The sequence below is a fragment of the Chenopodium quinoa genome, unplaced genomic scaffold (genome assembly GCF_001683475.1).
Source record: "Chenopodium quinoa cultivar QQ74 unplaced genomic scaffold, ASM168347v1, whole genome shotgun sequence".
Lineage (NCBI taxonomy): Eukaryota > Viridiplantae > Streptophyta > Magnoliopsida > Caryophyllales > Amaranthaceae > Chenopodium > Chenopodium quinoa.
The window spans coordinates 1876431-1903859 of record NW_018744874.1 but is presented as its reverse complement, the minus strand read 5'-3'; the positions used below and the strand labels follow the sequence as shown (position 1 = coordinate 1903859).

At 36.5% G+C, this 27429-nt stretch overlaps 6 protein-coding genes across 6 annotated transcripts; 3 read left to right on the top strand and 3 right to left on the bottom strand.

Annotated features, from left to right (window-relative positions):
* Window positions 1-385: 385 nt before the first annotated feature.
* Window positions 386-5365, top strand: LOC110705119 (diaminopimelate decarboxylase 2, chloroplastic-like). The gene is made up of 8 exons (XM_021882958.1): window positions 386-1006; window positions 1488-1662; window positions 2997-3146; window positions 3336-3497; window positions 3609-3794; window positions 3928-4050; window positions 4152-4241; window positions 4976-5365. The coding sequence occupies exons 1-8, from the start codon at window positions 477-479 to the stop codon at window positions 5054-5056; spliced, it is 1497 nt and encodes a 498-aa protein (XP_021738650.1). The 5' UTR covers window positions 386-476; the 3' UTR covers window positions 5057-5365.
* A 994-nt stretch (window positions 5366-6359) lies between these two features.
* On the top strand, window positions 6360-9175 carry LOC110704918. The gene is made up of 8 exons (XM_021882726.1): window positions 6360-6512; window positions 6757-6812; window positions 6992-7048; window positions 7219-7296; window positions 7429-8118; window positions 8204-8341; window positions 8435-8515; window positions 8599-9175. The coding sequence occupies exons 2-8, from the start codon at window positions 6768-6770 to the stop codon at window positions 8692-8694; spliced, it is 1185 nt and encodes a 394-aa protein (XP_021738418.1). The 5' UTR covers window positions 6360-6512; window positions 6757-6767; the 3' UTR covers window positions 8695-9175.
* A 3159-nt stretch (window positions 9176-12334) lies between these two features.
* On the top strand, window positions 12335-16072 carry LOC110705118 (bifunctional dihydrofolate reductase-thymidylate synthase 1-like). Its single transcript, XM_021882957.1, has 11 exons — window positions 12335-12493; window positions 12743-13194; window positions 13270-13657; window positions 13744-13788; window positions 14018-14083; window positions 14753-14814; window positions 14904-14978; window positions 15069-15234; window positions 15309-15432; window positions 15526-15632; window positions 15745-16072. The coding sequence occupies exons 1-11, from the start codon at window positions 12422-12424 to the stop codon at window positions 15853-15855; spliced, it is 1668 nt and encodes a 555-aa protein (XP_021738649.1). The 5' UTR covers window positions 12335-12421; the 3' UTR covers window positions 15856-16072.
* A 95-nt stretch (window positions 16073-16167) lies between these two features.
* On the bottom strand, window positions 16168-17971 carry LOC110704917 (AAA-ATPase At3g50940-like). The gene is made up of 2 exons (XM_021882725.1): window positions 16797-17971; window positions 16168-16716 (listed from the first exon to the last, which is right to left on the bottom strand). The coding sequence occupies exons 1-2, from the start codon at window positions 17790-17792 to the stop codon at window positions 16258-16260; spliced, it is 1455 nt and encodes a 484-aa protein (XP_021738417.1). The 5' UTR covers window positions 17793-17971; the 3' UTR covers window positions 16168-16257.
* An 868-nt stretch (window positions 17972-18839) lies between these two features.
* Window positions 18840-20872, bottom strand: LOC110705116 (AAA-ATPase At3g50940-like). The gene is made up of 2 exons (XM_021882954.1): window positions 19758-20872; window positions 18840-19674 (listed from the first exon to the last, which is right to left on the bottom strand). Exons 1-2 carry the CDS (start codon window positions 20742-20744, stop codon window positions 19228-19230), a joined length of 1434 nt encoding a protein of 477 aa, XP_021738646.1. The 5' UTR covers window positions 20745-20872; the 3' UTR covers window positions 18840-19227.
* Window positions 20873-21462: 590 nt separating this feature from the next.
* On the bottom strand, window positions 21463-23507 carry LOC110705117 (salicylate carboxymethyltransferase-like). The gene is made up of 4 exons (XM_021882955.1): window positions 23335-23507; window positions 22619-23023; window positions 22128-22388; window positions 21463-21839 (listed from the first exon to the last, which is right to left on the bottom strand). The coding sequence occupies exons 1-4, from the start codon at window positions 23407-23409 to the stop codon at window positions 21495-21497; spliced, it is 1086 nt and encodes a 361-aa protein (XP_021738647.1). The 5' UTR covers window positions 23410-23507; the 3' UTR covers window positions 21463-21494.
* Window positions 23508-27429: the final 3922 nt, after the last annotated feature.

The window sequence follows — 27429 nt, the reverse complement described above, 5'->3', positions numbered from 1 at the left end:
TGTGAGGAGGTTGTTATTTTCCTTACCTTTATTTTTTTTAAAAAAAAAAAAAAACTATGCCAATGTGGATTGCACGTATACATAGTAGATTTCTTTCATTTTCGGGTCACTTCAATATGTGTCGGGTTGTGGTCATATCGAATAAATTTTTACTAGCTCTTAGGTTTTGTAATTAGGGTCTAATTGACTAATTGGGTTGAGTCTTTTGGTATGAAGGTTAATATGGGATCACTATGAAAATGCGGATTTAATGCATAATCGGTAAAATTCATTTCGGATCACTTCAGTATGTGTCAAGTTATGATCAAATCGGATTAGTTTTTGCCAACTCTCATACAAGTTTTCGAACCCGCTCATACGAGTAGTTACCACTGCGTAGTAAGTAGAATCGTTGACCACTACAAAGAAGTGACCTATTGCCCTACACTATCACTTCCTTTCTCTCTCCTACTGTTACTCTTCCTCTGTGAACAACCATGGCGGCCACCCACCTTCTCTCTCAATCCACAACTCTCAATCAAACCCCTAACCTCTCTTCTAAACCCAAAACCCCTTTTCTTTCAAACCGCCTTATCACCTTCAACAAACCCTTTTCCCCAAAACCCTCAATCACCTTCAACAAACCTCTCTTAACCCCAAAACCCTTGACTCTCAAAGCAGCTGTTTCCCAAAACGCTGCAACAATAGAGCCCCAAACTAGCGATTTCAAGCATTGTTTCTCAAAAAAAGAAGATGGGTATTTGTATTGTGAAGGGCAAAAGGTGCAAGATGTTATGGAAAGTGTTGAAAAGAGGCCATTTTATTTGTATAGTAAACCCCAAATTACTAGAAATGTTGTGGCTTATAAAAATGCTCTTGAAGGGTTGAGATCAATTATTGGTTATGCCATTAAGGCTAATAATAATGTCAAGATTTTGGAACATTTGAGGGAATTGGGTTGTGGGGCTGTTCTTGTTAGTGGTAATGAGCTCAGGCTTGCTTTGGCTACTGGTTTTGATCCCACTAAGTAAGATGACATCTCTTTCTCTCTCAATTTGAGTAATTTGGTGTAGTTTATGATTGTATTTTGCTGTTTATGTGCTTGAAAATAGATGATTTTAACTTGCTAGTAGTGAAATGCTGTATTTGTGGCTTTTATGTATGAATCAGTGTTACCTAATTTGTGGTAGGATTTGGTACTCAAAACGGGTATGGAAATGCAAATTGCTACCTGATGTGTTGAAGAGAGGGTGATGATAGTTTATTGTTCGATGCTTGGAAAATGGTCATTGATCATGGTATTAATATGGAGCTAGTTAATGGTATCTTATGAATCATTACTTTGTTTCTTTGCATTGTATAATGTTACAATTTTATTATGCTCTGTAGTTGACAACTATAAGTTGAAGCATTGGGGGTATTGGTTTGTTTGTAGCTTGTGTGAACCCTTAATTGATTAGACTCTGAAATAATGTAGCTTGTCCACTGAGATGATGTCTTGATGGTAGGTGTATCTTCAATGGAAATGGGAAGACATTGGAGGATTTAGTCCTTGCTGCTGAGAGCGGTGTATTCGTGAACATTGACAGTGAGTTTGACTTGGACAACATCATTTCAGCTGCTAAAATTACAGGGAAGAGGGTGAATGTATTGCTTCGAATTAACCCTGATGTTGATCCTCAGGTATGTCTGTTAAGATGTCATCTTATTTATACATATATTATTTTTCCTTCTTAACACTACTATACTTTTAGTTGTCTGAGATAAATCTATTGTCTTCAATTGGTATGGCATGTGTAGTGAATATGTCAAATGTTATGGAAGCTTGGAACCTTGGCTTGTTAAAGAATTTTTTGAGGCATGTTTGCTACAGTATTTAGTCCCTTTTTTGGGGGCGTAGGAATCTGATATATCTCTGTGATTCAATTGCATTGTCTAAGCTGAACAGTCTGTAGCTCAGTTTGTGGTATCGTTGCTTTAACCCTTTTCATGCCCATGGGAGACCAGAGTCCTGTGTTGAGTATTCCATATTTCTGTTGTAGAAAAGGAGAACTGTGTTATGGACTGACTTAGGATTTTCTAATTTAAGGACTAATTAAGATATAAAAGCTTGATAATTTAGATTAATAATAGCAGAATTTGGATACAAAAGGATAGATTAATAGCTTAAGGCTATCACTCTCTTGATAACTTTAGGTTATCACTCTCCTAGTAACTTGAGGTTACTACTCTCAACATTTTTCCTCACAATTCACATGATAGCTAATGCATACACTATCCCTTATTTATACTAAGGCTTAGTTAGGAATAAGGGCTACTAACCTAAAAGTACTAAAATTCCCAAACTACCCTTGTTAATGTTAGTCTATTACAAACTGATATAAAATTGTTGCAGAACTCTGGGAGAGTCAGAGTCTAGCAATATTACTCCTTTGTCTCCTAATGTTATTCTTCAATTTGTTTCCCTTATTATTCCTTTGTCCAATCTGTCTTTTTTTTTTTTTTTCTTTTTTTTTTCTTTTTTTTTTCTGTCAGGTAAGGAAAGGTTACCAAATAAGATACGGGGTAAACTCAAATTGACAAACCAAATAGGAAATTTGGGCAATTTACAAGGGATGGAGCCACGGAGGGGTTCTTTTTAGTCAAACTCAAAATCATTTATCATCTTTCACAAGCGAACATGGCCTTGGGTCCCTACTCCCTAGTGCAATGCTTTGACTATAAGTTGTTTAAAAATTTGAATTGCATCCACACCTTCGTTTTAGTTTTCAAATTATGAAATTTTAAATGTCTTAAAGTGCTTGTTGAATCCTGTCAATATTCAAAATATACATTATTTTTATCATTGAAAGTAATAGGTGAGTGTATATAAGGGAGAGAAACCGGGAGGCCTAAATTGCCATTTATGAACAATGGTAGGTGTTGTTGCATATATACATTCATTTAGGCAAGATAAATTCTTTCATGCCTTTTTTCTTGTGTTTCCATATGGCTTACCTATTGGTCGTTACTTTTAGGTCCATCCTTATGTTGCTACAGGGAACAAGAACTCCAAATTTGGTATTAGAAATGAGAAATTACAATGGTTTTTGGATGCTGTGAAAGCTCATCCTAATGAGCTAAAGCTAGTTGGAGCTCATTGCCATCTTGGATCAACAATCACCAAGGTATTTAAGTATCGTCTTTTTTTCTTAGGAGTTTTGAGTACTTTCAATTTATTGATTCTGAGATGCCCATATAAACTGTCTAATCTTCGGGAGTACTTTGTTGGTGTCTGTTTATTTTGCTTTGTAATTCATACTCCATAGCCTCTCAAAGTCTCAATAGTTAAAAAATATTTGTGTACCCATGTACAGGTGGATATATTCAGGGATGCTGCTGTCCTTATGGTAGACTATATAGACCAAATTCGTGACCAAGGTTTCGAGATTAGTTACTTGAACATTGGAGGTGGTCTGGGAATAGATTACTATCATGCCGGTGCTGTTCTTCCTACACCTAGAGATCTTATTAACACAGTAAGGCCATAGCAGATCTGTACATGCAGATCTATATTACTCTAAGTCATATAGTTAGGCTGAATTGATGTTGATGATAAAATTGGTTATGACCATTTATGCTTGTTGCAGGTGCGTGAATTGGTCCTCTCACGAGATCTCAACCTTATCATTGAACCAGGAAGATCACTTATTGCTAATACCTGTTGCCTAGTTAATCGTGTCACTGGTGTCAAAACTAATGGTACAAAGAATTTTATTGTGATTGATGGGAGCATGGCAGAACTTATCCGTCCGAGTCTTTATGATGCTTACCAAGTAAGTAGATTTCCTGGCAGTTGTAATCAATTTAGCCACAAGGCTAGTACTGCGCTAAATTGTATTACTGTAATTTACTTGGGTCCAATAACTGCCGAAACGGCTTTCTAACTACTGTAAATAATATCTGCAGCATATAGAGCTAGTTTCTCCAGCTCCATCAGATGTAGAGTTATTAACCTTTGATGTGGTTGGCCCAGTCTGTGAGTCAGCTGACTTCTTGGGCAAGGAGCGCAAACTTCCTACTCCACAAAGTGTAATGATAATGCCTTTTTCTCCTATTCAATCCCTTTGGTTTAAGTTGTTACGAATAAATTTCATGTAATCATGTTTTAATACTTGGGTTTTGGTTTGCAGGGAGCTGGATTAGTAGTTCATGATGCAGGTGCCTATTGCATGAGCATGGCCTCCACCTACAATCTCAAGATGCGCCCACCAGAATACTGGGTACTGAGTCTTATCCCTTATTTATGGGAAAATATCTGTTTCCGCATCTTGCTCCCTAATTATCCATTTCTTTACTTAAATGAGGATTGTCACTGTGTCTTGATTATGTTCTTAGGGCTTTTTTTTTTTTGACAAAATCACATCATTGGAAGCCATTTTTAATCCTTATTTTTCCTTTGTTTAGTGCTTTAGTAGAAAATCAATCTAAAGAATGTTTGTTTCAACCAGTAAAAAAGAAATGGAATGGAATGGAATTAGAGGGAGGAATGTTTCATATTCAATCCATTTCACTAATCTGATAAAGTTGCTTTGTTCAGCAAATTGGGGCTCACCATATGGTTTTACTCTTGCACTTGGATCTTCCTCCTTGTTCTTCCTTTCTTTCTCTTCTTTGTGCTATATCAGGCTCTTCCATGGTTTTACACTTGTACTTGTGATCTTTATTATCAACCTAATAATATTATTGACCCCTTCGCAGTCCAAATATTCAGATAATATCTGCAATCAAATGCTGGGTTTAGTTAAATGGATATTTTTTTTTTCCTAACTTTCCATTTTCTTTCATTTGGATTGTAAAAGGAGTGAAACCAAACAAGAAGAAGTTTTAGAGATTGAGGAATTGTTTCTTTTTGTGGACTGAGCAAGTCGTCTATTTTTTTTGGTGGTGGTGAGGTTGCTTTGTGTTTTTGTTAGTAATGCTTTTGTGAGTACTAAATACTATAATCTCTTTGTAGATTGAAGAAGATGGATCAGTTGCCAAAATCCGCCATGGTGAGACATTTGAAGACCACATGAGATACTTTTCTGGTCTCTAATCATTAGTCGGTGAAATGTTGCCATCATCCAACTTGAAGAGGATTGAGTACTTGCCTGTTGTAGGGAAAATGATGTAATCTATTAGATAAGCATTTGCCTGGAGATTGCTGCATGCTTTGTAATATTCACAGTATATTAGTGTTCTTTTTTCCAGTTTATTGAGAGCACTGATGTACTTCGGCGTAATTGAAATATTTTGCCACGTTTTTCCCCCTCCCGTCCTTTCCTTATTTCCCTGTTCTCTTCTTCTTGTGTTACCGGAAGGCATTTGCCTGTATATGGTGTTTAGTTGATTAGTTCATCCGTAAGTTCACTGCCCCTCATCTTCTTCTCTCATTCTTCATTTTCTCTAATTTATATTCCATATGAAGACATTTGCAATAATGGCCTTAATGGGTCCCTAATAAAGGTCCGTACGTTGCCTCATTTTTTTTAACTTATTGTATCTTATTTCAAATAACTTTTTAAAAAATAATTTCAGATAAAATAAGTTTTGACAAAGTAAATGCGTAGTAATTTACTTGTATTTATAACATAAATATTACTCGAGAGGGTAGGAGAAATTCTTCACACACTCCCAAGTCCCAACAAGGTTCGAACACAGATGGTTAGGAACACCCACTCTGCCACTCATACGTAGTCATACCCAAGGGGAAATTGGTCCTTAGAGCATCCCCATCAATGAGCATTTTTTTGCTCATGAGCAAAAATGATGACAAAAATGGTAAAAGATGTTCCCCATCAATGAGCATATTGAAAAATGCTTATGAGCAAAATGAAAATTGCTCATAGGATGAGCATTTTTTAAGATGAATAGTAATCATGTGGGGTCTACAATGCAAGTAAAAAAAAAGAATCAAAAATAATATAGTAGAGAGAAATATAAGAGGGTATTAGAGAGAAGATGTACTAGAGAGAGAATGGGGAAGAAATTTTTTTTTATCATTGGTGGGATAAAAATATGATCACAAAAATGCTCATGGGTTGAAAGAGAGAGAAAGTGGGTAGAGAGAGAATGAGGAAACCAATTTTTGCTCATTGTTGGGAATGCTCTTAAAGATAGCGCAAAATACATGTTAAAAAAAGGGGTGTGTTGGACATTTCCATCAGTAACATGGGGTATTTTGATAATAGCAGAGTAGATGACTAGGAAAAAATGCCAGGTAAATAAATTTTGACTCCACGAAAAAAATATGCGGTGGTAAATAAATTTTGACTCCACGAAAAAAATATTCGGTGTTAAGCGGTCGTTATCACTGAGAAAGGTCAACCTGTTTGACTAAGTAACGGAGGAAACGACGATGTTAGGATATTAAAATAGCTGAATCCAGGTTGAACGAAATTGAGGAAAAGGGCTTAGTATAGCGGCTTGACGAATCGGATAGCGTTCTAGATTTTGCGGCATCGGGGGTGAAGCAGTACGTTAGCTCAACTTGAAATTGGTTCTCCATCCAGGTAATCGGATTCTTGAATTTTATAATTGTCTTTTGTTCAGTAATTTGTATTTGTATGTGTCATTTTGTAAGCCACACTGTTTATCACTTCATTTATTTGTATATGTAAGGTTGATTTAGTAAAAGTATGAAACTGGTAGTAGTTTTGGATGGTCATTTAGTTAGTGAATTGTTTGTATGTGTGTGAATCCGGTAATATGATCCGGAAAAATGAAATTCATGACGTTACTCGCGTATGGTAACAGGAAAGTAGAGTATGGAGGAAGAAATGGTTGAAGTGAGAAATTCCAACAATGCGAAGGTAATGTGTTTAAATAATTGCAAAGTAGTCATTGATTTAGTTAATTATTTGAAATGTATGAAATTCCATTGAGGGTGCATGCAAATCAACCAACTGTGAGGTAATTGAGATAGGTAATCGTGAGTTGGCAAATATAAAATTTGTTGTCAAGATTTGTACTAATATTTTGTCAAGTGCAGGCTCCCAGTGGAGTGAATTCCCGGACACTAATTGCGTTACACCCTGCATTGTTCAAGGTAAAATAACCATTTTAATTCTTCAAGTGATAATAGTTGGTATCTTAGTAAAGTTGAAGGTAATAATCTATATGTGTTCGGTGTGATGCAATTGAATGTGGAAAGAAGGTGTTATTGATTGTTGTGTGCCTTGTTATTGATCGTTGTTGATTATTGTTATTTGTTAATAGGATGATAGCATAAGCGAAGGTGGTATGATGAAGGCTAAGGGTGAAGTACTAAAACAACAAGCATTGTTGTGTGGTCGGGTGAGTCTTAATGTCATCGGTAAATTTGTTAATATTTTAGTATTCATTATTTGTTGTGGTGGTAGTGTAAATATTTTAGTATGCATTATTTATTGTGGTGGTAGTGTAAATAAAAATCCTCATCCCTTTCAGCCTCCCAATATCAGTTGTAGAGTAGAGACGTTTGGGCGGATATGCCAAACATTTGATGAAAGAAGGAAGAGTTGGGTGACAGACATGGGATTTGGTGGACTTCTCCATTTTGTATCTGACATGCACTTACCTAGGCAACTTGCCTACTGGATAATGACAAGGATTGGCCCCATAAATAAAAGTTTTGTTGGTATGGATGGTCGTGTGTTTTGGTTTTCAAAGAACCAAGTAAGGTGGATTTTTGGCCTTCCAAATGGGTCAAGGTGTGTGCCTTCAAATAAAACAATGACTCCTGAAGTGCGGTCAAAAGTGGAGAAGATGTTGTTCAAATATGGGCGTACTTGGCTCACGAAATCGTGTAGAAGGACTGGCCGTGAGTATACCTCTGTTGGGATTCCTGTCACATCTGAGTTGCTTGAGCGGTTGGAATGTCATTTTGAACCCGACGAGGAAGAAGATTTCAAGTTGTTGTTTTTGCTAGTTGCGTTGCAAATGGTATTGTGTCCTACGCAATCACCAAGACTGGCATCTGATTTGCTTCCTGCGCTAAGCTGTGCGATGGACTGTGCCGAGTACAATTGGTGTGAGTTAGTCTTGGAGAAACTAATGGAGAGCGTAGCCAATTTTGGCAAGAGGTTTTATGCGACTGGGTTTGCCAATGGATGTGGGGGCTGTGCATTTTTTGCCGTGGTATGATGTTTTACAACTTCGATGTTTTCAGCTATAGTTGTTACAAGTTTGTCAGTTATTCAATGACCTTTCTACTATGATGCAGATTTATTATTTGGATCGTCTTGACAGAGAACCGGTTAAGTGGAATGTGTATCCTAGAGTTCAAGTGTGGAGCATGAAACTAATTACGGAGGCATCGAAGGATGATAGATTTAGTTCTGGTGACTACGGGAAGTTGGGGGTAAGGCTTTGGTACTCTACCGTGTTAATGAACTGGGTTTTGCTATGACATTTACTGGGCACAATTACTGGGCTAACATTTTTGAGAATGCAGCTCGTAGATGTGGCTTATGGAGAACGTCATTCACGCCAAGCTAGGGACACCGAAGGCCCTCCATCCACCGTACTGTACCAGGTAAGACTATTGGTTCAATGATTATTGAATGTCAATGTGATGTTTGATTTGGTTAGATATCAATGAATGTTGTTTTGATGCAGGATGTGTTGAGTTTGCCCAGTTTGGTGCACACGCGTCGAGATAGAAGGCAGAGTACGGTTGGTTATGCTCGTGGGAAGCGGAAGGTTGTGCCATGATGTTTGCGAGTTCTTGGGATCCCCTGTTGCCATAAGTGTATGATGATGGGGAGGGGCCGTCTGATATATAGCATTTGAGGAGGTGCTATGTTATTGGGCTAGAAGAGAATGAAAGTGTAAATGTGTACATTGGGCCATAATGTGTAGTCGAATGTATTGTTTATAGATAAACCATATTGGGCCATAAATCTGGCGGGCCCATTGATCTGGTGGGTGTGATCATTTTGGGCCAAAATTTTGGCAGGCCCGTTGGTCTGGTGTTATTAGTTGTAGGCCTTTCAGTTAGGGGTGGCAATTCGGGTCAACGGGTTGGGTTTGGGGTCAGATTTCGGATTATGCTTAGAAACTATCAAAAATAGTGTAAAACTTAATATTATTATGAAATGTGAAATTGGGTCAAATCGGGTCGAATTCAGGTTGGTCGGGTCGGGTTCGGGTTTCTCGCAATAACTTTAGATTGGGTTATCGGGTCGGGTCAATGATTGCCAACCCTGCTTTCAGGATTGTGGGCCACTTAACAATTATCAGATCACTGGACTACGGTTTTATTTCACAAGCTTGTCGGCTGCGTTTCCAAGACAACAGAAACTGGTACACCCTGTGTTTGTAAAAGATTAAAGAATTTTGTGTCAAAAAAGTTAGGAAAAATTTCCCGGAATAATCCCACCTTTGGGGCGTTCGCTTAAAATAATCCCACATTTGGTTTTTTTTTTTAATAAATAATCGACCTTTATACTTAGTCCGCTCATAATGGTCCCGAGTGACCAGCAACCGTTTGGGGAGGTAATTTTATTTTTATTAAGTTTAATTTATACGAGTCATAGCTTGATTTGTCCAAAAAAAAAATTAATCAAAAAAGTAAATAATAAAAAAAAAATCACCACCATCCTTCGGCAAAACCACTTCAGCCACCACCATCCACACCACCACCCAAACCCAGAACCCAGATCCACCACTCCACCCAGACAAGAATCCACCGCCACCCAGAAACCCACCGCACCAATCGGAATCCCACCCAACCTAACCCCAAAACCTCCTTCGAAAATCGAAACCCCACTAACCTTGATTGAGCCATTCGAAACCCCACCAAACCAGATCCCAGGAAACGAGGTGGGGAGGTCTGTGTGTGGACGGAACCAAGGGTAGGGGAGATCGACGCCTATAGAATCTTGGACGCGGCCAAAAAAGGGACGGGGAAGGGGCTGGGATCGGGACGGGAAATGGGTTTTTGTGGGTAGGGATAGTTTTACAGCTCGTCGGGGCTTTGGGAAACACTCGCTAGGTTCTCGTGGAGGAGAAGTTTGGTGGTTCGGGGGAGGAGGTTCCAGCGCTGTCTCCGATCGACGTTTCCTCCAGCGTCGTTGCCGGTGCCGTGGTTCGGGGCTGGGTAGCAGGACCACGACTAGTTGGGTGGTTTCATAATTTTATTAATTTTATTTTATTTTTGGATTAAAAAAATTTAACATATTTTAAAATTATTTTTTTTACCAATTACAGACAGTCACGTGTCTGGTAACTTGTTATAACAAATTACATGACCGGTTAGGAAAATTCGAAGCTAATTGATAATAAGGTCGGATTATTTAAAAATAATTCAAAGATGGAATTATTTTCAGCGGACGCTCCAAAAGTGGGATTATTCCAGACAATTAATCGAAAAAGTTATAGTGTTGGTTTGGGAAACGATTAAGTACAAAACTTGATATGGTAAACGTAATTCATTTGTAGGTTTGTGTGTAGTTTCAAAGAAGCACAAGTTGTTGTTTTGGTCGTATACATGTTGTTAGGAGATTGGGGCGTGAACAAAACCACCAGTTTTAAGGTGCTCCACAAAAAGGAAAGCTCTTCAACTAATTGCTTTTAGGGGCCGCTTGTTTGGGGGTATTCAGGAAAAGGAATGAGAATCAACTACCCCGATTCCCTTTGTTGTTGTTTGTTAAGCACTTTTAATCATTCCCTTTACCCTCTCCATTACCCCAAATCCTTCCAACTTCATTCCCCACCCCCCTAGACTTTTCCATTCCCTTTCCCTACCCACCTTCACACCACCACATCACCACCTTCACACCTACCAATACCACCGGAAAACCAGCCCTAACTACCGCCACCCCTCCCCCGACCACCGCCGACCCTCCCCCGAGCCTCGCCGCCCTCCCCTGAAAAAATTCCGGCGAACCTGTTCAGTTCAACCTCTCCGTTGACAAATTGCAAGAATTCCTTCACTCCAATCCCACTGGTAACCCTCAATATCTAAATTCATCTACAAATTCATATTCAATTTATTAGTTTAATTTCCTGCCATTATTGTTTGAATTCAGAGGCATTTTTAGTTTAATTTTTCAGGAAACTAATCAATTTAATTGATTGACCGATTAACGTAGTATCACGAAAAGTTGGAAAATCAAACTTGGAATTAAAATGTATAATTGGTGAATTAATTGATTTAATCCAAGAAATTGTTAGGCTATTGAATTGGATTGATGTGTAAGTTTTTATTGTGTGAAGGAGTGAGGTGGTGTTGGGCGGCGATTTTCTGGGTCAAGGGAGATCGGGGCTAGGGGTGGTTTTTTTGGGGGAGGGAAGGGCGACGAGGCTCGGGGGAGGGTAGGCGGTGGTCGGGGGAGGGGCGGCGGTGTTCTGGGCTGGTTTTTCCGGTGGTGTTGGTAGGTGTGAAGGTGGTGATGTGGTGGTGTGAAGGTGGTTGGACGGGTGACCTTTCATTCATTCCATTCCTTTGTTATTCAAAACAAACAACACCTCAAAATTGGGGGATTTTCATTCCATTCCTTGTCTTTCCCTTTATTCATTCCATTCCGATTCCCCTGTGCGAACCAAACGACCCCTTAAGGTGCTGACAAAACTCAACCACCAACGAAAAACTATAAATTTGATATTTGTCAGAGTAAACGTTAGTTAACGTCGTAATTTGCAACCGTCATAAAATTGTCCCAAGTTAAACTACGTGGAAGAACCCACCAACTCTATACTCCAACAGGTTGCAAAGTCAGACATGACTCATAAGCCACGTGGACAATATTTTCATAAATTCATCAAATGCTCCTTCCGTTTTAAATACTTGTTTAATTTCTCCATGCACGGAGTTTTAGGAGAAATTAGAGATAATAATAAAATATGAAGGTAGTAGGGTTGGTGGAAGAATAAAAAATTATAGAAAGCAAAAGTAGTGGAGAGAATTGGAGGAGAGAAAATATATGTTGGGACCACTAGGTGAGAGAAATTGATTAAATATTGTAAAAGCTTTCCAAATAAGAAAATGGAGCAAGTATTTAAAAACGGTCGCAAATGGAAAGTGGAGCAAGTATTTAAAAACGGAGGGAGTATATACTACTTCGTATGTAAATACTTCCTCCGTTTTTTTTTTATTATTGCACCATAGGGGTTGAATATAAATATTTTAGTAGTGGAAAAAAGTAAGATAGAGAAAGATAAAAATACAAAATTACCCATGTGAAATATTAATAAACTAAAAAGTAAGTGTGGAAAAGCAAGGATATATTGGGTATTTATAGTGTGAACACAAATAATTTTTTTTTTCTAAAAAAAAAATTGCATAATATTTATGAAACTTTTAAAAAAAAACAAGTAGTACAATAATAAAAGAACGGAGGATGTCCAATATTTGATAAAAGTGTAAAACATGTAATTTGGCGCGAATTTGCGCGCCCTTTCTTCCTCTAAACCTCACTCCATTCTTCACCATATTTTCATGTCCTATTTTCCAAAAATTGCTGCTGCGATTCAATCAATTAATTCGATCTCTTCTATCAGATTACGATTGGTAAGCTTTTCTTTCGATCTGATTTTTCTAATAACATCAATTGTAACTCCATATTGTTTCATGCTTAAACCCTAATTTTTTAATTTTTTTGTTAATATTGTTTTATTACAGTATCTAATTCATGAAATTTGCTTTATTACTGCTTAATTTCACGTTGAATTATTTTGATTTGTCAATAATTTCAATTTCAAAGAGTGAAATGGTAACATCTTATCGGATTTCTGTTAAAAAATTGTTTTTCTATTGCAGAAATTTCTCGATTTTTGTGCCGTTTCAATGGCTAGTGAGATTAGAAATGTTAGTAATGGAACAAACAATGAATCAATTGATTTGAGAAGGGGATACCAAGTAGTTGTTGGGGCAACTAAGGAAATGGGTATTGGGAAAGATGGGAAATTGCCATGGAAATTGCCTTCTGACCTTAAATTTTTTAAGGATATTACTTTGCAAACTTCTAATGCTGAGAAAAAGAATGCTGTTATAATGGGGAGAAAGACATGGGAGAGTATTCCTCGTAAGAATCGGCCTTTGCCCGGTAGACTTAACGTTGTTCTTACTCATTCTCGAGATTATGATGTTGGAAGTTTGGATGATGTTGTGACTTGTGGAAGCATCAATTCTGCTTTGGAGTTGTTGGGAATGCGCCCGTATGATCTTTTGATTGAGAGGGTGTTTGTCATTGGCGGTGGTCAGATCTTGAGGTTGGCATTTACATTGTGTTTCCATGAACTTTGAGTAGGAATGTATCTTTTGCATTTAATGGTTTTTGTATGTAGGGAGGCGCTCAATGCTCCAGCTTGCGATGCGATTCATATTACAGAGATTGAGACCGATATAGAGTGTGACACATTTATGCCTGCTGTGGATGATTCTTTGTTTCAGCCTTGGTATTCGTCTTTTCCTTTGGTTGAGAACAATATACGACACTCTTTCGTTACATATGTCCGTGTGAGAAGGACTGCAGCTGATATTGGTACTCAAATCAATACTGCCAAGGCACTATCTAGTAAGTTTGAGGTACAGGACTTCTCCTTCCTGCCTCAAATGGTATTTGATAGACATCAGGAGTATTTGTACCTTAAGCTAGTTCAAGAGATCCTGTCGAGTGGGAATCTTAAGGATGATAGGACAGGGACTGGGACCCTATCAAAATTTGGTTGTCAGGTACATCAAACTGTTTGTTTATATTAAGTTCGTATTTTGTTTTTGTTTTGGTCTTTAGTTATCGATTTGATGGTTTTTGCCTGCAGATGCGGTTCAATCTGCGCAAGAGTTTCCCACTTCTTACTACCAAGGCATGTAATTTCTAATTAAGTTTCCAGCTTATTGCTTCTCTTTATGATTTATTTTGAGGATTTTAGTTATTTATGTTTTACGGAAATGGCTTGTTGATATGATCATACATGCATACTGACATACTGAGATATATAATATGGTGGATACTAGATGCTAGTTGTGGAAAAAATCTATTCGAACTCTTAAGCTATATATACTGACAAGTATCTTTATCATTTGAAATTACAGAGGGTATTTTGGCGAGGTGTTGTAGAGGAACTATTGTGGTTTATTAGTGGTTCCACAAATGCCAAGGTATTGTATACAAACTCTGAGAATAATTTTTTTTGTTGATTCAAAATTGCTGTCTTTTTAAATGAAGTTGCTGCTTCCTTGCTGTTAATCTAATACTTATCTGAGATTCACACGAGGCTGAAGATGCCTTCGAGACATAATGCTACTTTTTTGTGGAAATTACCATGAACTGCTTAGTCTGTTTTTAATGCTACGGAGTATGAGCTAATTTTCCAAGTCTGCCTTGATGCAACCTCTGAGTTTTTGATGATTGGCATGGTAGACTTTTTATTGAGGGGCAATTTTGAATTCTATTTCAGACCTAGCTTTCAGTGAATTGTTAAATGTAAGTTTCACTTCACAACATTGGACTGTTGCCATACCCTTATCAATTTAGGCATTCAGATTTCAGATGCTGAAATGGATAATAGAAAAGAAAGACACAATAAATCACCAGAGTGAATGCAGAAGAGTTTGCTCAAGCATGATGGACTATTCATCTATGAATACATATTATATCCTGGTTAAGAGGAATATATACACTTGCATATAAGATTCACTATCTTGTACGTAGTAAATAACTATCTTCCTTCCGACAAGTGTCTATACTAATAATGGTTTTAATGACCTTTGGGTTTGATAACTGAAATTCAAGGTGTAAGCATGTAACAAGTGTTTTCGTTTTTTCAGGTTTTGCAAGAGAAAGGCATACATATTTGGGATGGAAATGCATCCAGAATGTATCTTGATAGGTTAACCAAATAATTGCAGCTCAAATTTTGTCTGGTGATATGTTACTGTTTTGCATATATGCCTTGACATGCATCCATTCCTGTTGCAGCATTGGTCTACCAGACAGGGAAGAGGGAGACTTAGGACCTGTATATGGATTCCAGTGGCGGCACTTTGGTGCTAGGTTGATCCATAACGTTCGAGAGATTTTTATATGTTGCTTCACATGAAGAAGCCAGATGTTAGTTCTTATGTCTACTTGTTACTTCTACAGATATACCAGCATGCATGCTGACTACACTGGGCAAGGATTTGATCAGTTGTTAGATATTATACACAAGATTAAGAATAAGCCAGATGACAGGCGTATTATCCTCTCTGCTTGGAATCCTTCTGATCTTAAATTAATGGCATTGCCTCCATGCCACATGTTTTCTCAGGTATTTGTTGAGATTCAAGTTATTTGCTTTTATGTATTCTTTTATTTCTTTGGTGCTTACTTTCTTTGTTACAGTTCTATGTAGCAAATGGTGAGCTATCTTGTCAAATGTACCAGCGGTCAGCAGACATGGGCTTGGGGGTTCCCTTTAATATTGCGTCTTACGCTCTATTGACGTGTATGATTGCTCATGTCTGTGGTAAGCATATTTGCAGCTACTTTTATCTATCCTTTGCTCAGGCTAGTCGTTTATTTTGGATGTATATTCTTAACAAAATTTTCTTCATTGTAGATCTTATTCCTGGGGATTTCATCCATGTCATTGGAGATACTCATGTTTATCGCAACCATATTGCGCCTTTGCAAGAACAATTACAGAATCTGCCTAAACCTTTTCCTGTAAGCATTAGTGATGTAGCTAGCTTTGATTTGATATAGGATAGTATCCTTTTCTTTTTTAGGCTATTGGGTTTCTCTCTCCAAATGAAATCTAATGTTTGTATTTTAACAGGCTTTGAAGATCAACACTCAGAAGAAGAATATAGATTCTTTTGTAGCAAATGATTTCGAGCTTGTGGGTTATGATCCTCACCAGAAAATTGAAATGAAGATGGCAGTTTAAAGTTCACTCTTGACTGTGAGTCTGTTATGTTAATATAAGCCATTGATTAATTGAAATTATGTTATCATGTTGCCTTTTCAAAATCATGTATACAGTTGCCTATTTATTGATCAGGTATTCAAGTCGCTACAATATATTTTATGTATTTACTGTACTGAGTGTCTGAGTTTTTGTGTTGTTGATCCTTGATCTTACTTAATCTAATATTTTGCATTCATTTGGCAATATAGTATAGGAATAAGTTTAGAATGTTGATACACGATTAATGAATAGAAAAGGTAACCAAGGTTTAAAGCTCTAAACATCCTTTAAAGAAGTTGTAAAATTAATACACTAGATAATTATTGCAAGATGAAGTCCCATACTACCATTACATTTCCTTAGAGGGTCATAGCTTGTGTACTATCTGGAACATATAATTCCTAATTCGGTATTTGAACCCTTGATCTCTTCAAACTCCTTACTTCCTACTTCAGCTACCTCCTTCTGCTGAGTGCTTCTGAGATTCTCATTTTTCTTTTTCTCAGCAATGAAATTCATTAGCATTCTCAATGCCTCCTCTGAATTTTCACTTTTCATCAGCTGTTCACCTACTTCTGCAGGGGTGACCTTTGTTTCCTGCACCTGTTGTTCAATTTTCGTCAAAAGTAGGTGCTCTGTGATGCCAAGGTAATTTGAAGACAGTGTTCTGAGTGCAGATTGGGTGCAATAGGACATGTGGATATGCAAATCCATCCTTCCTGGTCGCAAGAGCGCTGGATCAAGTCTGTCTTTGTGGTTGGTTGTGAACACAATGATCCTCTCATCTCCACAGCTTGACCATAACCCGTCCATGAAATTAAGCAAGCCTGATAAGGTCATCTTGGTTATAGAACAGAAAAATGTCAGTTCTAGATCATTACTCATTAAAATCCCTCTTAGAATAATTTTCAATTACTTACCTCATTCCCTTGTTGAGAATATAAAACTTGAAAGTTTCTCTGGTGTGCCTTCATCTTCTTCTGTAAGTCGATAGAGCAGTCAATGTCTTCCACCACGAGTATCGATCTATTAGCTGTTGCTATCAGTAGTCTCCTTAGGTCAGAGTTTCTCCCAATATCAGTCAGCTCTAGATCATATATATCAAAATTTAGATAATTAGCCATGGCTGCGATCAGACTAGATTTTCCTGTACCCGGAGGTCCAAACAGCAAGTATCCACGTTTCCATGCCTTCCCAACTTTTCTGTAGAAATCTTTCCTCTTCAAAAACCTGTCCAAATCCTCCATTATCATCTTCTTCATCTCCATGTCCATGGCTAAAGTGCCAAAATTTGCTGGGTGATCTAGATTTACAGATTGCCAAACCGTCCCCGTGGTTATATGCATTATCTCAGAATCCAGTGTGTGCAGCTTTGGGGTCCTTTTCTGTTTTTTGACCACCTGTGCTTGTTCTAGGATGTGCTGGAAGTAGGTGGTGAAAACCATATCTTTGTGCTTCTTGTGAAAACACAAGTTGTAATATTGGATCTCATGATTCTCTTCGTTGAATCTCTTTGTTTTCACCTGTTTAGTCACTTTTTTCCAAGTGAGCTTGACTCCATTGAATATGTCAACCACTTCTTGATTTTTATCCATGGAAAATTGGATATTCGACTCTTTGATAGGCAAGGTGGCTCGGAACCTGTGGGTTAATGCAGAGAGTTTGGTGCCCAAATAAAGGTCTGCAGCATAAAAAAGCTGGTTTTTAACCATTCCATCAACTTCACTGATGATTATGGTTACCTCTGAGGAGATAGAAGCAAAGAGAGCCCTGAGTTTATTGGAAATGTAGTCTTGAAATTCAATGGGTACGTTATCTCTAGCAATGCTACGTATCAGCATAGCGGCTGCAGCGGCAGAGGTAGCTGTGGAGATTATCGTTTTAACAGTAGGCATTTGGATGTTGGTGTTGAACATTTTGAGAGGTTTTTCTGATCTTGTTTTAGAAATCAGGTATGGAGTGTTTTAAGGTGCTGCCTTTCCTAATTCCTACGGAGTATTGTGTTTACTTAAATAGAGAATGTGGATGTGCAATGGAAATTTTGAATTTTATTATGGAGTAATTGAACTTTTTGGGAGTAGTGGATTTTGGATAGTTTTAGTATTTCACTGTTAGTTCCTATAAGCTTTTTCTGCACGTATTGACCCTGCTGAGTGCTGACTATGAATTGAGCGTTCAGAATCAGAAGTAATGATTTTTTTTTGTTTTTTATTGGCTCACTGAACACTGAAGTGATGATGCTACGATGTCTTCCTCTGTTTCTTTTCTGAAGTTACGTAAAATTTAAATGTTTTGGAAGTATGTATAATGAGAATTCTTGTACTCCGTAGTACTTATCTTGAGAGTAGGCAAATATTTTGCTAAATTGGAATATATGCTTTGAGAATAGGTAAATATTTTAGTGAATGATAATAGTTGCTTTGGGATTATGTAAATCTAATATATATATATATAAAGGGGAGTTTTTCCCCGAGTTTTTAGAGAGCCACGTAGGATCTAATTTTCTCAGCGCGCCATGTAGGATTATAAATCTTAGTATTAGCCAATTAAATAAAAGATTATTAATTTCTTTTACAATTAAATAATTTAAATGCCATGTAAGCAAAATTGGCGAATGAGATTTTTAAGTTTATCTTTTGATTTTATGAATTTTATCTATATGTAACAAATTTTAGCACATAAATTAAAAAAAATATACATTTTAGAAAATTCAAACAAATCGTGCATCGCACGAGCTTCATCTAGTATTTACATAATCCCAAAGCAACTATTCTTATGTATCAAAACACTCTTCTTCGTTCATTGTAAAATCTTAACTTCGGACGGAGTACTCTGTATTACTCTTACCAACACATGAGATATTTAATATGTGCTGGCCTAAAGTGAAGCTGTTTTGTTTTTTATTTTTATTTGTTTAATCACAGTTATCTTTGGGAGTTTAACAATATTATGACTGCAATATATCCTTGTACATACCAAGCTAAGCTTGGTCTAGTGGTAAAGATTGTATCTTTCAACATTAAGATTGGAGGTTCAATCCCCATTAGAGATTCTTTGAGGGTGGAAATTCCTTACCCTTTACCCTCATTCTCAAAGTGTGACCTATATCCTTGTACATCCAGGTGTACGGTGCACGGTTGATATAAAAACTAAAAAAATAAAAAAATATAAGTGTATAATAGTTGTTCTGAGGTTGAGGAAACTCCGACTTTAATCTCTCTTAGTCACTGAGACCACAATATTTGAGTATTCACTTTGTTCTGGAGCCATACGTTCCTTGACCATTATTTTGAACCTGCGAAACAAATCGTCCATGTCTGCCTCACTAAATTCAGTTGTAAGGAGAGATTCTTAATTCAGTATTTGAACACTTTCCTTGATCTCCTCTTCCAACCCCTTATTTCCCACTTCTGCTACCTCATTCTGTTGAGTGCTTCTGAGATCCTCACTTTTCTTCTTCTCAGTAATGAAATCCATTAGCATTCTCAATGCCTCCTCTGAGTCTTCACTTTTCATCAGCTGTTCAGCTACTTCTGCAGGAGTGACCTTTATTTCCTGCACCTGTTGTTCAATTTCTGTCAAAAGTGGATGCTCTGTGATGCCAAGGTAATTTGTAGAGAGTGTTCTGAGTGCAGAGTGGGTGCAATAGGACATGTGGATATGCAAATCCATCCGCCCTGGTCGCAAGAGTGCTGGGTCCAATCTGTCTTTGTGATTAGTCGTGAACACAATGATCCTCTCATCTCCACAGCTTGACCATAACCCGTCCATAAAATTAAGCAAGCCTGATAAGGTCACCTAGTTATAGAACAGGAAAATGTCAGTTCTAGATCGTTACTCGTTAGAATTTTTGTTAGAATAATTTTCAATAACTAACTTACCTCATTCCCTTGTTGAAAATATGGATCATGAAAGTTTTTCTGGCGCTCCTTCATCGTCTTCTGTAAGTCGATAGAGCAGTCAATATCTTCCACCACGAGTATTGACCTATTAGCTGTTCCTATCAGTAGTCTCCTAAGATCAGAGTTTCTCCTAACATCAGTCAACTCTAGATCATATATATCAAAATTCAGGTAATTAGCCATGGCTGCGATCAGGCTAGACTTTCCTGTACCCGGAGGTCCAAACAGCAAGTAGCCGCGTTTCCATGCCTTCCCAACTTTCCTGTAGAAGTCTCTCCTCTTCACGAACCTGTCCAAATCCTCCATTATCATCTTCTTCATCTCCATGTCCATGGCTAAAGTACCAAAATTTGCCGGGTGATCTAGACTTACCGATTGCCAAACCGTGCCCGGGCTCCTACGCATTAAATCAGAATCCAGTGTGTGCAGCTTTGGGGTTCTTTTCTGTTTTCTGACCACCTGTGCTTGTTCTAGGATGTGCTTGAAGTAGGTGGTGAACACCATGTCTTTGTGCTTCTTATGAAAGCTCAAGTTGTAGTATTGGATCTCATAGTTGGCTCTCTTTGTTTTCACCTGTTTAGTCACTTTTTTCCAAGTGAGCTTGACTCCGTTGAACATGTCAATCACTTCTTGATTTTTATCCAAGGAAAAGTGGATGTTCATCTCTTTGATAGGCAAGGTGGCTCGGAATCTGTTGGTTAAAGGCGATAGTTTAGTGCCCAAGTAAAGGTCTGCAGCATAAAAGAGCTGGTTTCTAACCATTCCATCAACTTCACTGATGATTATGGTTACCTCTGAGGAGAAAGAAGCAAAGAGAGCCCTGATTTTATAGGAAATGTAGTATTGAAATTCATTGGGTACATAGTCTCTAGCAATGCTACGTATCAGCATAGCGGCCGCAGCGGCAGAGGTAGCAGTGGAGATGATCGTTTTAACAGTATGCATTTGGATGTTGGTGCTGATCATTTTGAGAGGTTTTTCTAATCTTGTTTTTGAGATCAGGTCAGGAGTGTTTTAAGGTGCTGCATTTGGTCTTTCTTATTGTGCTTACTTTTATAGAGATTGTGGTCGTCTCTAGTGGATATGTAATGGAAATTTCAACTCTAGTGTTTGGAGTGTTTTTGGGAGTAGTGGATTTTGGGTGGTTTCACTGGCATTTCCTATAAGCTTTTTCTGCACGTAATAAATTAAGAATTGACCTTGCTGACTTTGAATTAGAAAGTTCTGAAGTGATGATGGGGCTTTGTTATGTCCCATTGTTTTTTTTTTTTCTAAAGTTATGTTTGAGTTATTTTAACCGGTATTGAGTAAAATGTTGTGGGAGTAGGTAAAATGTTTTCTACGTAGTATTTGTTGTGGAGTGGGAGTAGGTTTGGTAAATGAGAATATATGATATGGAAATAAATACAGTAAATATTTTGGTTATGAAATAATTGTTTTGGGTTACGTAATGCTACATACTTGTATTTTGTAATTGAGAATAGTTGCATTGAAAGTAGGTATGAGGGTAATTGTGCAAAAAATATACTACGAGTAGTATTGGAAATAATAAGATAACTAAAGAAAGAAACGTACGCTAAAAATAAAAGAAACAAAGGGAGCAGCAAATTTTACTCTCTAATTTTTATGCTTACACAACTAGCAACACCCTTTTCTTGTAGATGGCATATAATGTAAGTATATAACAGTTGTTCTGAGGTTTAGGAAACTCCCACTTTAATCCCTCTTAGTCACTGATACCACAATATTTAAGTATTCACTTTGTTCTTGAACCATACGTTCCTTGACCATTATTTTGAACCTCAGAAACAAATCATCCATGGCTGTCTCACTAAATGCAGTTGTAAGGAGAGATTCTGTAACAGCTCTTATAGTCTTGGCAATGAATCTGGCTTGGGTTTCGAGGTTTTGGTTTGTGTCAACGCTCCAATCAACTGTAAAAGTTTCAAGTTTGTTAACAGAAAATGATCCTTCAGCCTCCACTAAATTTTTTATCTCTTCCACTGTAGGAGCGTAAAATGGCATGTTGAATCTGTCTAGTTTTTCCTGTTCAATCAAACCCTGCAGAACACTAGAAGAGTTATGTATGGCTTAAGTAGTGATCTAGTCACCCTTTCATCTTGTCATATATAAAATTGTGGATTATGACACGAACATTTAAGTATAACTTTAGTATCTGTATGTACTTTTTACCCGAACTTATTCATATCTATCTGTACATACATATGTGTGTAAATAATATTTTGAAGCCCTCATCAGAAGTCAGAATTTATCAAACTTTGTTGGCGTTTTGGTTATATTGGCAAACTTGGGAGTATTTTAGGATGAAAATAATAAGACCATAGTCACCTCTAGAACCATAGTTTGAATGGTAGAGCCAAGCAATTCCCAAATGGAATCAGGGTCATTTCTCTGAATGCTACCCTGCAGAGTCAAGACCATACGGCCACCAGGTACCATCTCCTTCGCTCGTGACCTCAAGAAGAGAGTGAAGTCCCTCTTAAACTGTGCATAGTATGCCTGTAATATCTCTGGAGGGCTTGTTTTTGCTATGTATATATTCCCTTTGTTCAATGCTTCTCCAGTGCTACTTTCCAATTCTCTTGGTACCTGCCATTGCAATCCCACGTCCAAGTTAAGAAATAAAGTACCAAATATATGCAGAAAATAAAGATATGAAGTATAATCCCAAGAAGAAAATGTATCCATTTTCTTTGCATATGCACTAGAACACTAGAAGTAGAAGGGCTTCTATGTCATGCTTCTCATTATTTGTGACAACTGTTTTCGGACATTCTGCAGTAGTTCTGTATATATGGTGTATACGACGTAGGTTATACCTGTGAGAGCCAATGAACACTGTAAGAAGAGTGTACAAAGTGAAGAAATTGGTCGGGAAAAATTCTTCCATAGAATGATTTAGGTGTTCCTGATACAGAACATGGTCCGAAGTCACTGCCTTTTTCTTCTTTTAGACTCTGATAAAAGCTTGGGAGCAAGTTAAATATAGCATTGAAATCATTCCCTGGGAGATCATTGAGGAATACTCCAAATTTAGGGGATTTTCGATTAAATTTCTGTCGTTCCTCATCAATTATATCAATGATTTCTGAGACTACCAACAGCGAGTTAGGCCCGGAAGAACAGCCTAAGTCAGCCATCATTAGACATTCTGGTTGTAAGGCATGGTACATATCTCTTATGCTTTCTTGTAGTACCGGCCTCGCCTTGTTTATCATGGTTCTCTGCTCCACAAATCAAGAAAAAAATAGGCCTTAAAGGGGAGTACAATACATTTATGATTTTATGGAAAGAAAAATTTACAAAATTAGAGTCATTTTCATACTCGTCTCATGATTGGGTTTCCCACGAGACGAGTATGAAAATGACTCAAAATTAAGCGAATGTTGTTTCAGAAAAGGTGCTACATGTTTCATGTATCTCAATATATTACTAATTCAATTCGTATACGTGATTATTATATCCGAAAAAATGAATGTATTTATCGATGTTCAAAGCCATTTACATTTACAAAGGTGATTAGAGATGTTCAAACCTGAAGAATGGAGTTCTTTGCATAACTACTTTGACCATCTCCTTCCTTCATGTGGAGAACATTCTCTACTTCCATGTGAGCACCTATCTATTATTTTCACTCTGGTCTTAAGTATAGTGTTAATGATAATTTTATAAGTTTTGTGTCTTATATATTCTTTATATTACTAGTTCAGGTGTACCAAATAGGCAAATACTACAAGCTTACTAAATTAGTCCTAAAACTTGAGTGATGGTACTGTAAGTGCAAAGGTTGTGCTGCGTGATTCACGTCTCTGCTAATATTATTAAAGCTTTCACAATGTTTAGTGTCCCATAAACCTAGGGTACCCTGGTAGCTTAAGGGTTAAGAAGGAAGTTCTACATTAGTTAAAATTTAATTTTATTTATTCAAACATTAGGGAGTAGACTATTGCATCTACTTTCTCAAGGTGATCTTTTATTCCTCTTGGTCAGTATAAAAAATGGTAGACATATTACTTTATTAATTTTTAGAAATTTTATAGTAAGTTTTAAAATCTAAAGTAGAAATCGAGAACAATAAAACCCCTTGTGTATAATACTACTCCCGTTAATTATTATTTGCAACAAAGGACTATTATTTGTAAGATATAAAATATTCCTTTGTTACACATAATTCAATAATTAACGGATGGAGGAAGAAATATATAAGCAGTTGAATAATTATGTGAGAGTGTATGCAACACACATGGTACTATACTACTATATACGACTGTGTTTGAAACGTGATTCATGCACCAACAAAGAGCATGATTTTCCGAGCAATCGTTAACCGTTTGCTTATAGGAGGGACCGAGAGACTAGGGGGGAATCAAGGTAGTCTCTCCTATAATACTACCTCCGTTAATTATTATGTATAACTTTGAAATATTTTATATCTCATAAATAATACCTCAAAATTGCACATAATAATCAACAGAGGTAGTAATAAAGTTGGTGACATTAGATGACCCTTTTTCTCTCTCCTCCCAACCTCATGTTCGAAATTTGGAGTTAATCAACTATTCTAGCCTCCTATCTCATGATACTCCGTGCATTTGAAATATTGTACTCGTATAATATAATTTGTTTGTAACTAGTACTCTACACTCTGTAATACTTCATACTAAGTTGTTTAGTGTTCCTTCTCCATTTCTACTTTCTTGCTTACACAGTGGAAAACTGAACAAATGCAGCCTAGATCTTTAATTGGTTAGTACAGATCTTTAAGCCTTAGATTTACGTTATGCCCCAGCCTTAATCCACTTTTATGTGGTCTCTCTTCTGCTTTGGCCCTTCCTTTTTTCTTTAATTCTTTACTCTCCTTTTTATTTTCTTCGCCCTTAAAATAAAGTGAATCTTACATTTACTAAAATTCCAAGATAAAAAGGTAAGTTAATAAACAAGCATCTAAGGTGTCACGAAGTAGTTGTGTTGTAAATTTATGTACTTTGATAGGTAGAGGTGAAAACTGATTAGATATTTAAGATTGGAAGATGTATCATCCTAATGGTGGTTGATATTTTAGGACATTTATCTTCTACCGGAGTACATAAAAATCCGGCATGATCTACAATATGTTATCTTATTCTTATAATTGGATGGAACAATAAAGTACGAATAAAGTGGTGGTTCTAAACTCGACACATTTGCTAACATGGTTACACTAAAGATGAAAATTGTTACGGGGTGCTGTCTTGCAAAAATGGCTAATTATAGGCTTCCTAATAGCTAGCCTTAAAAAGAATTGAATAAAGAAGGTTGGCAAGATTAAAGGCTTTCCTTTGAACTTAATCACATTAATTAGGTATAGTACTAGATAATGATCCATGGATGTACACCACCAACGTTCTGTTGCCTTTATGATCTTTATAATTCTGCTCCACCTAATAACTTAGCTAAAAACTTCCACATCATTCATTCAATCATATCTGAACCAACTTCCTTTTGGATTGTGCTAAACATAGGTTATGTATGTATTATGTATAAGGTACCTAAAAGTATTAGTATTAAATCTTCAATAACATTGTATCACATGTTGCATGATATTGTTATAAATTACGAGTTTATGACCTTTATATTGTACTGTGTAAAAAAATGCACCTATTCTATGTCACCTAAACCTTCGAATTCTTTAATTTAACAGTTAAACAAATTAACATCGATAACTTCAACTTGAAAATCTTCACTCTAATAATCATATTTATCAATTGGATCTATATGTGATACTTGAACAATAGGAATTTTGAAATGGACAGACTTATATGATATTCCTTCATGTGAATTGGCTTACCAAGAAGATCATCAACATATACTGGCCATCCACCGGGAGGTAAGGAGGACAGATTCTTTTGGGTATAAAATTCTCAATGTCTGGTTCTTTATTTGCATCTAGATACCGAAAATTCGAACAATTTTAGCAGCAGAGAATATATCAGTATATTGCATCATATGCAGTAGAACAAAATATATGTCATAGATTTTAGATTTTGCCCCTTAACAGACAGACGCATTTCATCTCTTTATCATATATTCTTCTTGCTTGGCTACTTGGGTATTTTTTTTTTTTTTTACTCCTTTCTTCCATCAGAACTTTTCCTTGTATTTTGAGCATCAAATTAGAAAATAATATTCATAAATAAACGTATTTATGTTACATTTCACACAAATGAAGAAAGAGACATAAAATTACATGAAGAAAGAGACATAAAATTACAAACTGTTAGAAAAAGAAATACCACAGCACATTGCTTACTCTATAAATTCGAAATCATAAATTAGCTCTACCAAGGAAAGTGCTCTGTATGGGCTACACGTAATGAAATTAATTTGATCGACTTCCCATTAAGGTATCAACAATCATGTTTAGAATGGTACTCCATCCATCCCTAAATTACATTCTTACTTCTCTCTAAAATGTGAGGAATAATTGCTAGAATTAGGAATGTAATTTAAGGACGCAGGGAGCTGAGTAATAATAATTAATAAGTTAATGTTAATGTAGCTCTAAGAGTTATGAATAAGAAGTTAAAAGTAAATATAAAAATAAAGTTGCAAGTGATATAACTAAACGTGTTACATGTTCATGGCATTAGCCTTTTATTACCTTATTCAAGATATACATATGAAACTTTCCTTTTTCATTCACTTTTACTGTGGTTTTGGTTATTATGTTCTCTTACCTTTTCACAATTGATACAGAAGAGACAAAATAAGGTAATGCTAAATTGCTAATTTAAGATTATTTTTTTTAAAAAAATACTTTTATGGATAAACTAAGCTCAAAGCTTAATAAGTTCAATCAATAATATAAATTCAGAAAAGATAAGCTTAAGGTAAACTAATTAGTTTAATTAAGGTTCCTTCAAAAAAAAAATTAGTTTAATTAAGGTGACATAAAATGAAATTCAAACGAAAACAACACTAACCTAAGCCAATAGACTAATAGAGCGGATTGACTAGTGATTAACTAATATATTACCATATTGACTTGCAAACAGATATACAGAATATATTAACGCAGCATCTGAATATATAGCCCTATCTGAGCATCTGATACTGCTAAAGAATGAGATTAGCTAGTAAAGACAAATGTTTAACTTTGTTAGTGACTTTTGCTAATCAACATACTTAACAAGGTCATCATAATTTTGGTTTATCAGACCTAAGTTGAGGCCTAGATTCGAATGATTCGGTATTCCCTTCACTCACCATTAATTGTCATTTTGTCCCAACCCTTAATATATCGAGGAATGAATGTTAAGAATTGTTTTTAACATCTGATTCTATTCCAGGGGATTAATCCGAACAATGCACGTAGGGGACATGCCTAGTACAACAAGTCTACTTACAATAGAGAGTGAGATTTGAACTTAGTACGTACCTATGTATACGTAACCTTTCCAAACAATACATGGTATAGTGGTAAAAGTTCGTATCTTCTAACCTCAAGATTTTACTTTAACCTGAGCTTAGTTGAGTTATGTGAGGTTCTAATTTAAGAGGACACTTCCTTCTTTCCGTATCAAAAAAACACTTACTAATAAAGACCTTAATTGTGAAAGAAGATGGAGTCCAGGAAATTTTCCAAGCAAAA

Coding starts and splice junctions, on each gene's coding strand:
- LOC110705116 (XM_021882954.1), bottom strand. CDS start 20,744: ATGATCAGCACCAACATCCAAATGCATACTGTTAAAACGATCATCTCC. Junction 19,675..19,757: donor ATTTTCAACAAGGGAATGAG/GTAAGTTAGTTA, acceptor TTCTATAACTAG/GTGACCTTATCAGGCTTGCT.
- LOC110704918 (XM_021882726.1), top strand. CDS start 6,768: ATGGAGGAAGAAATGGTTGAAGTGAGAAATTCCAACAATGCGAAG. Junction 6,813..6,991: donor GAAATTCCAACAATGCGAAG/GTAATGTGTTTA, acceptor TGTCAAGTGCAG/GCTCCCAGTGGAGTGAATTC. Junction 8,342..8,434: donor GTGACTACGGGAAGTTGGGG/GTAAGGCTTTGG, acceptor TTGAGAATGCAG/CTCGTAGATGTGGCTTATGG.
- LOC110704917 (XM_021882725.1), bottom strand. CDS start 17,792: ATGTTCAACACCAACATCCAAATGCCTACTGTTAAAACGATAATCTCC. Junction 16,717..16,796: donor ATTCTCAACAAGGGAATGAG/GTAAGTAATTGA, acceptor TCTATAACCAAG/ATGACCTTATCAGGCTTGCT.
- LOC110705117 (XM_021882955.1), bottom strand. CDS start 23,409: ATGGAAGTAGAGAATGTTCTCCACATGAAGGAAGGAGATGGTCAAAGT. Junction 23,024..23,334: donor CAAAGAACTCCATTCTTCAG/GTTTGAACATCT, acceptor TTTGTGGAGCAG/AGAACCATGATAAACAAGGC. Junction 22,389..22,618: donor GTGTTCATTGGCTCTCACAG/GTATAACCTACG, acceptor TTGCAATGGCAG/GTACCAAGAGAATTGGAAAG.
- LOC110705119 (XM_021882958.1), top strand. CDS start 477: ATGGCGGCCACCCACCTTCTCTCTCAATCCACAACTCTCAATCAAACC. Junction 3,147..3,335: donor TTGGATCAACAATCACCAAG/GTATTTAAGTAT, acceptor ACCCATGTACAG/GTGGATATATTCAGGGATGC. Junction 3,498..3,608: donor CTAGAGATCTTATTAACACA/GTAAGGCCATAG, acceptor TGCTTGTTGCAG/GTGCGTGAATTGGTCCTCTC.
- LOC110705118 (XM_021882957.1), top strand. CDS start 12,422: ATGTCCTATTTTCCAAAAATTGCTGCTGCGATTCAATCAATTAATTCG. Junction 13,658..13,743: donor TATCAAAATTTGGTTGTCAG/GTACATCAAACT, acceptor TTTTGCCTGCAG/ATGCGGTTCAATCTGCGCAA. Junction 15,633..15,744: donor ATCTGCCTAAACCTTTTCCT/GTAAGCATTAGT, acceptor GTATTTTAACAG/GCTTTGAAGATCAACACTCA.